Source organism: Sceloporus undulatus, chromosome 1, assembly GCF_019175285.1.
Source record: "Sceloporus undulatus isolate JIND9_A2432 ecotype Alabama chromosome 1, SceUnd_v1.1, whole genome shotgun sequence".
Taxonomy (NCBI): domain Eukaryota; kingdom Metazoa; phylum Chordata; class Lepidosauria; order Squamata; family Phrynosomatidae; genus Sceloporus; species Sceloporus undulatus.
Window position 1 is genome coordinate 352804698 of NC_056522.1, and position 11858 is coordinate 352816555.

At 41.0% G+C, this 11858-nt stretch overlaps 1 protein-coding gene across 1 annotated transcript in view; it reads left to right on the plus strand.

The window, feature by feature from the left end:
• Positions 1–793: 793 nt before the first annotated feature.
• The window catches only part of RIN3 (Ras and Rab interactor 3), a 126948-nt gene continuing 115883 nt past the window's right edge, over positions 794–11858 (plus strand). The window contains 1 exon segment of the mRNA XM_042446149.1: positions 794–1068. Within this exon segment, the coding sequence (XP_042302083.1) occupies positions 1037–1068 (32 nt within the window). The 5' untranslated portion in view covers positions 794–1036.

Below are 11858 nucleotides of genomic sequence, written 5' to 3' on the forward strand. Positions count from 1 at the left end.
CTGTCAATATGCTTTCAAAATTGCCCCTAAATGTAATTTCTGAAAATAACTAGGAACTGTAACTCATTATACTTGTAAAATAGATTTGCTTTTTTTACGAACATGCTGTTAATTTGTACCTTTGTAACACATTAAGGATTCAAAAAGTAACTAGTTACAGTGAACACTGTCAATTGTAACAAGCTTTGGGCTACACTAACAGTTAACCATTTCCTGCTGTTTCATGACCCTCAAAATCTGCTGCCTGAGGTGGCCACCTCCCTCTCCCTAATGATGCCAGTCCTAAGTGATACACTTGTTCATATGGTAGCAAGTTCAGGATATATAAACACAACGGTGTCAGAAAATTGTGCCACCTCCGGTGTGTAAATATTCCATTCTTGCTGGTCCTGTGCAAAACAGCGTGAAGGTTTCCAGACTCCATCTGGTTCCAGTTACTCACTCGCACACGCAAATACACATGCCTCAGGAATTTGCAGATGGACACTGTACTGCTGTGCACAAAATCCTTTCCAGCATTTGCCGTAGTCTGTCACTTCCTCGCCTCCTGAATGTACCTGCAACCCTGATGAATTTATTCCTTCCTATGACTTGAAGGGAACATCAGGTACAAAACCCGGTGACTCACAGTCACAGGCCTCTCTTTCTACTATCTGAGTGAAACATTCATGCCCAAAAATGGGTTTATAAAAAAAAAACCAGAAAGAAAAGAAAACACCCTTGACCACCAAGGACTGCCTCTTCCTGAAGGCCCCCGTTCACATAAATACAGGAAGTTGAAAAGAAAGGAAAGCTCAAAGCAGACACATTTGGAAGTTTATCCTCACTTAGGAGACTTCAGTCTTTTGGAAGCACTGCAGCAAAAAAGAAAAAAGCCTGGCTTCTCATCCTGTCAAACCCATCCTCTGTCCAAAAGTGGGAGTCCAAAGAAGGCGTGGAAGATTTGTCAGGAAATGCCAAGGTATAACTTGCTTCACCAAGGAGATCTCTACTGATTCTGAAAAGAGACCCACACCATCCAATTCTTGCGGTGAGGATGAAAACATCGCTGGGAAACCAGGGAGCTGGGTGAGTCTTGAAACTTTTTCTGACTCTCCCAACTTTCACCTACTCTACTTTTGCTCTCAAGTGAAAGTCTCTCTCCTGCCACTCCACCCACCCTTCAGGCTGCCTGTTGGAGAAAGAATGCCTCTGTCTGTCTTTTTCTCTCCTTTTGTATCCACTTGCTGGCAGCCTTTGTGGAGGTATCAGCTGTGCAACCGCAGTAAGAGGAATTTACAGTCTTTCTTTTAGTGGATGCCAATAAATACCTATTTAAAGCAACAAGGACTTTGTGGGAAGAGAGGGAGAAGTGTAGTTTAGCAGGAGGAGGGGGTGAGAAAAAGAGATTTGCAGAAAGAGCAATTTTCCCTTGCTGATGCTTGTAACTGCCTTTGACTTGACCACCTCTATCCTGGGGATGAGACAAGACCCCCTTGTTTTCAACCTCTCTGCTCAGATCCTGTAGGTTCAGGCCCATGGTCTCCCTGATTCAGTCTAGCCATCTGTCCTGTGGTCTTCCTCTCTTTCTGCTACCTTCTAATTTCCTAGCACTTTGCTTTTCTAATGAGTCGTGCCTTCTCATGATGTGGCCAAAGTATGATAGCCTTAATTTGATCATCATGGCTTCCGGGGAGAGTTCAGGCTTGATCAGTTTTAATATCCATTTATTTGTCTTTTTGGTCATCCATGGTATCTTCAGCCCTCTCCTCCAGAACCACATCTCAAATGAGTTGATTTTCTTCCTATTGCCTTTCTTTACTTTCTACCTCTTGCATTCTTACATGGTGATGTATACACTGGCTTGGATTATTCTAACTTTACTGTTGTTGCATATCTTTACACTTTGATTAGTTGATTTATAGTGACCCTTCCTGTTCCTGGTCTTCTTCTTGCTAGCATGCTGTAGATCTGGAATCACAGCAGGACTTTTCTGTAAATCCTGAGTGAAGATGGGTGATGTGTCACAAAGATGGAGCTCTTTTTCCCTGTTTTTTTTTTTTTTTTTTTGGTCAAAGCCATAGGGCATCTATCCTGTGGCTTAAACAGTCGCAAATTAGACAGGCAAAGTCCTCCCTCCCTCCCGTTTTCCACTGATCAAATAGTGTAGTACCAGAAAAAAATTCACCTGTTGGGTTTCTTCATGGTAGGCTGCTGTTAAAGGCATGAGAGCAGGAAACAACAACAATAAAAAAAGTCTGTGGTCCAGGTCAGGACAGCTTTAGGGTGTAAACACAGTATTTGAGACACAGTTTGTGAGCATGCACCCAACATTATGGTCCATGTTGAAGGGAGATGTAACAAAGTTAGAGATTTGCAGTGTGTCCACTTTTTAAAAAAAGGTTTGCTGGGGTTGGGTTCACATTTAGATATTTGGTCTGCTGTTATTGAAATGTACAAGTAAAGATTTCCCTGTTTTATCGCCTTATTGCTGTAATGTTAGAACATCTTAAAAGGTTAACTGAGAGCCGTATAATGTAATTTTACTTCGCATAATAATTTTTTAGAAGTTTGTTGGGACAGGATTTGCAAAACAAGGACAATACTGGTCTCTACATTTGGCATGGCTCAGCTTTCACAGGGCACATAGCAGCTAGAAGGTGCTTGTAGGCTAGATCTCTTTTACACTTGACCATTACCCATTTGAAAGACATAGCTGTGTTAGTCTGGAAAATCAGCATGCAAAGGGACCTTGTAGCACCTTCGAGACTAACTGAAAGAGAGAAGTTGACAGCATAAGTTTTCATATACTTGAGTCTTTTGTAGACTTGAGTCTTTCACTTGACGGTTAGTACTTGATGCCAACTTAAGGTCCTTGGCTGCAACCTACAGAATCCTGGGGCTTGTAGTTTGGGAAGGCACTAGAGGTCTCTGGAAAGAATTTTTAAAAACCCCATAGATTCCATAGGATGGCCCCCATACCAGTTAACGTGGTATAATAGAATCATAAAGTTGGAAGAGACCACAAGAGCCAAGCAGGAAGACACAATCAAAGCCCTCCCAACAGATGGTCATCCAGCCTCTGTTTGAAAACCTCCAAAGGAGGAGACCCCATCACTTTTGGAGACATTCGTATTCAACTGTCAAACAGCTCTTCCTGTCAGGAAGTTCTTTCTCATGTTGAGGTGGAATCTTTTTTCCTGTAGCTTGAATCCATTGCTGTGTGTCCTAGTCTCTGGAGCAGCAGAAAATGAATTTGCTCCATCCTCAATATGACATCCCTTCAAATGTTTAAACAGGGCTATCATGTCACCTCTTAATCTTCTCTTCTCCAGGTTAAACATGCCTAACTCCCTAAGCCATTCTTCATAAGGCATGGTTGCCAAAGTGGTGTAGATGTGTAGTACAGTCAGTGCTCCATATTCATGGATTCTGCATCAACAGATTCAACTATCCACAGCTATCTGTTCCAAGAAGCAAACCTTGAATTTGCAATTTTATATAAGGGACACCATTTTACTACTCCATTGTATATAATGGGAGTTGAGCATCCATGGATTTTGGTAGCCATTAGTCCTCGAAACAAACCCCAGGAGATACCAAGTGCCCACTGTATGAAAGAGACTGCATACACAGCAATTTTGGTATTGCAAGTACTGTTAAATGTTGATGAGATTTGCCCCCCACCCTGCAGGATGAATGAGGAATGTGTGTATTTAAAGATAGAAAGCTCACCAGCTTAGTGATCTGATGGACAAAACTGGAGATTAATGCAAACATATATGTTGGTAATAGAAGAAATTTGAAGACTAGGCTCACACCAGTATGAAGAACCTGCTGTGAATGCTCTTTAAAATCATGTGCAGCTTTTACTTCGTGTGCATTCCTTTTTATTTCTGCCTGTTTTTAAAATTTCTAAGTATCTGTTCCATCTGAGTTTTATTTCAGGGAAGATTATCTTACTAACACATGGGCACCATGACCAGTGGCATTCCACAGCTTGTTTTTTGTGCTTCATTATAATCAGTTGGAGACATTCCTTAAAAAAACCTTCATTTCCCAGAAACCTCCCATGGCCATGCCGACAGTGGGGAATTTGGGAGCTGTAGTCCTAAAAAGGCACTTCTCCAACTAACTATTGACTCCAATAGAAAAGGCCATTACCTGGAACATTTCCCTCGTATCATGTGCTTCCATCAAGCCAGCATTTACAGGAAACCTCTGTATGTGTTTGTTTTAAAAGGCAGAGATCCAGGGATTTATCACAATCTGGAAAAGTTCATTTAAAAAAAATCCACCCCTTATCGTTTTGGAGAAGGAGTTCTCATTCCTTTGTTGTTGTGCACCTTCAAGTTGTCTCTGACTTATGGTGATCCTCACATGAAACTATCATCAGGTTTTCTTGTTTGATTTGTTCAGAGGGGGTCTGCCATTGCTTTTTTCTGAAGCTGAAAGAGTGTGACTTGCTGAAGGTCACCCAATAGGTCGGGATTTGAACCGTGATTTGAGCCTAGTTCAAATTTAAACCATGACACCATGCTGTCATTCCTATCTACTACCAAAATCAGCACCGTGGCTTTCTTCTTCTCCCATCTTGCTTTCTCTCTGTGTAGTAAAGTTGTTTATCAATGCTCTCCCTCCAAAAGCCCTGGATAGTGGCTGGAGGGGAAAGGAGAAATGGGGGGATTTGGGGAGCTAAAAGATGAGGAGAATGGCTGGGAGGATGGTGTTGAGCTGATTTTCCAAAAGCTCACACAGAAGGTATCCAGATTTTCCCTCTGGATGAAGATGCACTTGTAATCGTAGCAATCTGCAATCCACATGGCAACCATTGAAGGTACCAAAGAGACAAACAGCTCAGTAAGCACAATTGTCAGGAATGCAGAAGTGGAGGAGGAAGGAAAAAGGAAAGCCACAAAATGTGTTTTGGTTGGGGGACCCCCCCTCCTGAACTCCAAATAGCTATTAGAAACAATATGTGTGACTTAGGTTCCTTGACTCATGATTGTGTGACCAGGCCACAATAGGATTCCATGAAGTCATGTACAAATTGAAGTATTTATTTACACCAGGCTTTGCTTTGGATAGAGGTAGACTATTCAGCTCCTTCCTGGTAGAATTACAGGACTAGTTCATTAAGTAACCCTTTAACAAAAAAGCTCTTTTTTTACAAAGTCTTTTTACACACATCCAGCCACTCACCCTTTCCTCCTTGCTCTCTGTGTAGCTGGAAGTTTTTAGTAGCATCAGCATTGGGAGGATGCTGAAGGAGGACTAGAGACACACTAGATTTTCAGAGGTAGGCTGCAGTAGTGACACTGCTGCAAACAATACAGTAAAACATGAATTGGGAAAGAATGGGATTCTGCTATAGCTGACCCTACTCAAGGTATGTGTGGCTGCCTACAACAGGCAAAGTAAGCAGTAACTGCCTTCAGAATTTCTTACTGCATGAACAGCAACACAGAGAGCAAGGGGGGAGTAAATAATAAGCCTGCCTTACCCACAATACCAAACATGTTTTAAAAACCATCGTTCTATAAATTTGCCTATGAAAATAGAAATCATATGAAAAAATGGAGGCTGGTGAAAGAAAAGGTCATATTGGATATATTTTGGAAGAAGCCTTCAAGTGGTCTCTAGAATATTCCGTGTGTGTGTGTCTTAAGTATGCACAACTCAGGAGACTGGAAAACCCACTGGGTGACTTGGGGCAAGTTGCACTTTCTCAGTCTTAGGAGAAGACAATGGCAAGCCTCCTTTGACCAAATCTTGCCAAGAAAACCCTTTAATAGGTTCACTTTATGGTCACCGTAGGTCAGAAACAACTTGAAGGCACACAACAACAGCAAACAACGAACACCTGTATAAGGCTTACCAGACCTGACGGTTTCATTTCACACATGCCTATTGTTATGCCAAATGCATCTGAGGAGATGGACTTAAGTCTAGGAAAGCTCATACTGCCAGCTTCTTTCTTTCAGTGAGTCTCAAAGGTCCTGCAAGATCACTCTGCATACTGATTCTATAGACTAACATGGCTATATCTTTGAATTCTATACCTATCATTAGTTTTGAACAGAAGGCTAGCTGAAACATATTGAACTAATCTTCTTTTTTTGTAGTGTAGGAACCTATCACAGTCCTTCCCATGTTATTTCTGCTTCTGGTGACAAAGGTTTTTTTATTAAAGAAGTAATGTGCAGTGGCACATCTGCTTACTTAAGTGACGTCTACCTGTAATTCATTGGGGAGACAGGGCTTGTGAGTATGGAAGGCTGCGGAGTTGGTCCAAGTTCAGATCTATCTTTAGAAAAAACAACAAAACTAAAATGTGTTCATGTTTCCTACTTAAAAACAATCAGGGGAAGATGGCGTCACTATCCAAAACATCAGTTAACCATGTGGAATAGCACTGCATGCCAGCCATTGCAAAGAACTCTTATCAGTCTTACACACCCTGGGATACTATTTCCCATGTGCAAGACATCCAGATAGCACCAGGAGAAAGGCATGCGCTGACAGAGAAGAACCGGAGATAAACACATACTTGAGATGGTAGGATAGCTCTCTTTCGTGGTTTCACCTGGCAACTGAGAATACAATGCTAGCAAAAAGTAGAATGGGAATCACATTTCAGGAGCATGAGGGCAAAGTCAGACACACTAGGGCTGCATCTGCACTGCAGGAATACTCCAGATTGAGATGACTTTAACCGCCGTGACTCAATGGTATGGAAGTCTGGGAATCATAGTTTGTTGTAGCACTAGAGCTCTCTGACAGAGAAGGTTAAATGTCTCACAAAACTGCCATTTCCAGAATTCCATAACACTGAGCCAGGGCAGTCAAAGTGTGTCAATCTGGATTATTCCTGCAGTGCGGAAGCAGCCTGGAGGAAGGAGGGGCAAAAATGACAAGAAAGTGCTGAGGAGAATGAATGTACCTTGTACACTACTATATTAGTGGGCTCTGGTGCCGTCTATCATTCTCTGAAAAACTGTTGTCTGTGCCCAATTGTCATGTGCAAAAATATAAATCACATTTTTGGGGAAGTGTGTGTGTGTGTGTGTGTATCAGAGAGAGAGAACACAACTAAATGCTGACAGAAAGAACCTTTGTTGTGACTGCTTTTCCTATTTCAGACATAACAACTATCAGTGTTATCAACACAGTTTAAATTGCCACCAGTTTTAAAAAGAAAACGATCATATTTAGGCTACATTCAACATCATCCTAAGCTTGTTGACTTCAAAACAAGTTTCACTAAATTCGATGAGAATACCCAGAAGATCAAATAAAACCTCTATCTGTCTCTGCCTGTCAGGTTTTTTTTTTATCTCACACATACATACACACAGAGGATGATTTGTGAGGATTTGCGCACATGACTACTGGATGCAAACAACAGGGCTTTTTAAAAAAGCATGATAGGTGGCATGACACATTTTTGCCTAAATAACCCCCATTCATTCCGTTGTTTCATTTCTGCCCACAGGTCTTAACAGGTTTTTAAAATTTGACCAGAGATGATCGTGGACTGACTATATACACTCAGAAATGATACATTCCTTAGAGATCATGTTTATTCCAAACATGGTTTGGGGTAAAGATGCATTTTTTTCATTTTATGTGAAAAGGAAATAAAATTGTTTTGAGTAATTTCTGCTTAGTCATATCCAGAATGCCTGCTTGTTGGTGCCTTGGACCATTACTCCAAGTCCTGAGGCATACCTTGACAATATTGAATTTTTTTCATTACTTTGGATGAAGCTCACATTCCACAGTTTAGGCTATGTATCTGAGTTCACAGTTGTTCTTGTTGGCAAGTCTTAAGAGGCAAGTTATGATTTGTCCTTTGGCTTGTCATGCCATACCTTGATGGGAAGGAGCCACATGTTAGTCAACTGAACATTTTGTCTTAGTTTGCTCACCCTTCCCTTGACTTCATGCATTGTGCCAATATTAATTTTGATGGAGACAAAACCAGTTTTAATCCAGTATGTTTGTCTAAGCAACATTGTAAGCAACAACAATCTGAAAAGTGAACATTTAAGGTTCCTCACACTTTTGTGTTGGGGCCATCAATGGTAGACATCTCTGAACTATATACAGTGGACCCTTGTTATACGCTGGGGTTTGGTTCCAAGATCCCCCGTGTATAACAAAATCCGTGTATGCTCAAGTCCCATTAAATATAATGACATAGCAAAATGGTGTCCCTTATAAAAATGGAAAATCAAGGTAAATTTATACTTTTTTGGAATATTTTCAAACCGTGTATGCTTAAATCCGTGTATAAAAAATCTGTGTATAAGAAGGGCTGACTGTAATAGTGATGATGGTATGTCCCAGTAGTGATGGATGGGTTAGTGTATTTCCTCTCTGTATCCATTTTGAATGTACTCATTCAGCTCTGTTTCTGCATTAGTCTGTGTTTTTATATGCATTTTTGTGTGCTGTTCCATCTTCTTAAAATGCAGACCAAACAAAATAATAAAGCATCCTTGTCTTTCGATATATGCAACGTGGCTTCCTCAACAAGCCAACTACCAACAATCTCCCAAGCGCATTAAGGGGTCAGATATGACTTGCATGAGAATCATAGTTTGATTTCACAAAATAAAGCTGCCTTCCCTATCCCCAGCTGATCTCCCCACTCTGTTCAGATATCAGCCAAGAGGGGTAGCTTAGGAAACTGTTTTGCTAGCATGAGAAAGAGGGAAACAGCTCCAGTGACAAAGGAGTTTATCACACAAAGGAGATTGGGAGTTAATCCTGTGAATATCCCAGAAAAATAACGTAATTGCGCATAATGATTTCACACGATCTTGCACAAAACCCACTATTAAAGTGGTCACAAAGAAGAATTAATTCACATCTTTTTACTTTCGGGATTTCAGCGACAATGCATTTCTGATATCACTTTATTTGTGTAATTGCATGTGATAATCATTTACACAGTTACTCGCCATTTCTGCTGCATTTGCAGGATGCTTTAAATGTGCTTTAATCTCTCTTTAATGTTGAAATTAACCCCAGTGTGATAAATTCCAAAGAGAATAAAAGGTTTAACATTAGATGAGGTGCAACAAGGCACATAAAGTCATCCATCATGAATGATCATTCCAGCATTCTAAAACCAGGTGTGTTGGACTACAACTCTGGAGACCAGAGTTCAGATCTCTGCTTGAACACAAAACCCCATTGGATGACTTTGGGCAAGTCACACTCTCTTGGCCTCAGAGGTTGTTTTGTTGTTTTGTTGTGTACCTTCAAGTTGTCTCTGACTTATGGTCACACATAAGTATATCACAGGGCTTATTTGTCAAGATTTAATCAGAGAGGATTGCCATTGCCTTTCTCTGAGGCAGAGAGAATGTGACTTCGTCAAGGTCACCCAGTGGATTTCCATGGCTGAGCTGGGATTCGAATCTTGATCTCTCAGAGTCCTAGGCCAACACACATACCATTCTGAGTACTCAGCTTGTTGGTGGCAATTAGCTTACAGTTGTAAACTGCTTAGACACTGTTCAGTATGAAGTGGTATATAAATGAAGCTGTTTGTTTTTGTTTGTAGATCATGCTGGCTGGCAGGTATAGCATGGTCTTCTCCCTTCCTAGAATTGCTCATGCATGTGGCCAGGGCAGCTGAATGGGAATTTAACTGAGTTCATTACTGTAATTTTTTGTGTATGTACTTATTGAAATTTGTAAATATCTTCATAAGAGAGATGGGGAAAAAATTAGATCAAACCCATAGTTTTTAATGTTTTTTTCGGGCTATGTGGCCATGTTCTAGAAGGGTTTCTTCCTGACGTTTCGCCAGCATCTGTGGCTGGCATCTTCAGGAAGAAACTCTTCTAGAACATGGCCATATAGCCCAAAAAACCCACAAAAACCTATGGATGCCGGCCATGAAAGCCTTCGACTTCACAGATCAAAAACAGTTCAAATGTGGAGGAAGTGAAATTGACACATTTGTCAATCACTACTAAACAGTCTGTGTAAAATAGTTAGGGTGTTGGACTAGGACAGGGTAGACCCAGATTCAAAGCCCTCTTGGCTGCAAAGTTTCTTGATTCATAGGCCAATCAAAATCTTTAAGGAGACGTAAAGGAAGTTTAGGGAGCTCTATGATTCTGTGATTCTATTTCACCTAGAAGATGGAGCAAGCTTGCTTTCTGCTGCTCCAGAGACTAATACATGAACCAATGGATTCAAATTACAAGAAAAGAAATCCCACTTAAATGTTACATATAACTTTTTAAAGAAAAATTTAAGAGCAGTTTGACAATAGAATAGAGCATCTTGAAGGATGATGAGCTTTCCATGTTTGGAGGAGGTTGGATGGGCATTTTTCAGGAATGCTTTATTCCTCGATGGCTGGAGGATGAACCAGATGGCCCTTGTTATGATTCTATGAAATAAAATTGGGATCAGGGCAATTGTATCATGTGACAGGCAGGACTAGCCATATGGCTCATTCACAGTACGAAATAACCCGGTTTGGAAACTGGGTTATTTCCTTGTCATTCAGACTTGCACCGATTGTGTTCAGTGCAGTTTGTGGGAGGGGGGACTGAAAAGCCCATTTAAACTGGTGCATTTGGCACCGGATCCCTTAGCAGTTCTTTTTTGCGCAGCCACTGTTAACAGGAAAGGGAGGTAGTGAATGGGAACTTCAAAATGGATTTAATTGCCACAGAGAGATTCACTGCCTTAAAACGTAGTGGGAACAGTGAATCGATTTTGAATCTATTCACAGATGCAAATCTCTTCATGCAAAAAATGTAAGTGTGACTGACCCCTAAGACAATTTGCTACTGGAGGCAAAGCAGATTGTGGCAGTGGCTACAGAACAGCCTGAAGAAGCAGTGTAGATTAGAGAGTGCAAAACAGGCTGTCTTTTGAAAGAGAGAAAATGCCCAGGTCCTTCAGAAAGGAACAGGTGAGAGGCCCCCACTGCGACTCCTATGATTTGCTGCCTGAGGCAGTTGCCTCCCTGTGCCTTATGTCTAGTCCAGCTGATAGCATTACAAAGTTAGTGCAGTTTCACTGGGGATTTCTTCTATGGTGAGACAAAATGTGGCTTTTTGTTTGTGTCTGTCAAAGCAGCAAGGGAAGTTGTTGTAGCCAGAGTGCCCAGCTTAAACAGTTGCTCAGAGGTGCATTGCTACAAACTTCCCCCATTGCAGTTGCTGCGAGTGCAGCTGCAGTGAGATGGACTTCCGTTGTCCATCTTCTGAAACAATGATACACTCACTGTGTTCATAAGAAGCGTTGTAACTAATAATACTACATGGCAACTAGATGAACAGATAGCTGAATTTTAAGTGAATTGAAGGTGATCAAACAGAACCATCCCTGTCTGTGATTGCCAAGGATACTTTTCTTTTGTAATGTATTGTGCAGGTTGACCAGATGTCCTCCTTTTCCAGGACATGTCCTCCATTGTGAGCATGACTGAAACATGAACTTGTATTTATATGTGTGGTTTTTTAGCTTTTCTTTTGCCACATTCTACATTTTTCTTCAGTGACTTACATTTTATGGTGCCTTGTCCTCCTTTGCAGTTGAGACATCTGATCATCCTGCATATTGCAAAGATGTTTTGTAGGATTTCAAGGACCTGGAAAAACCTATAAATGGAGGCAGTAGTGCAGGATATGCCAACCAGGGAGGGCTGGCATGGTGCCCCTGTCATAACTTCAACTTTCATCTGTGTCTGCTTTAATTTTTGTAAAATGGCTTGAATCCCAGGGGTGGGGAAATAGTGGAATAGCAACAACAATGACCAGCATTACAGTCTCCTTCAGCACAGGCAGTTGTTATTATTATTATTATTATTATTATTATTATTATTATTATTATTATTATTA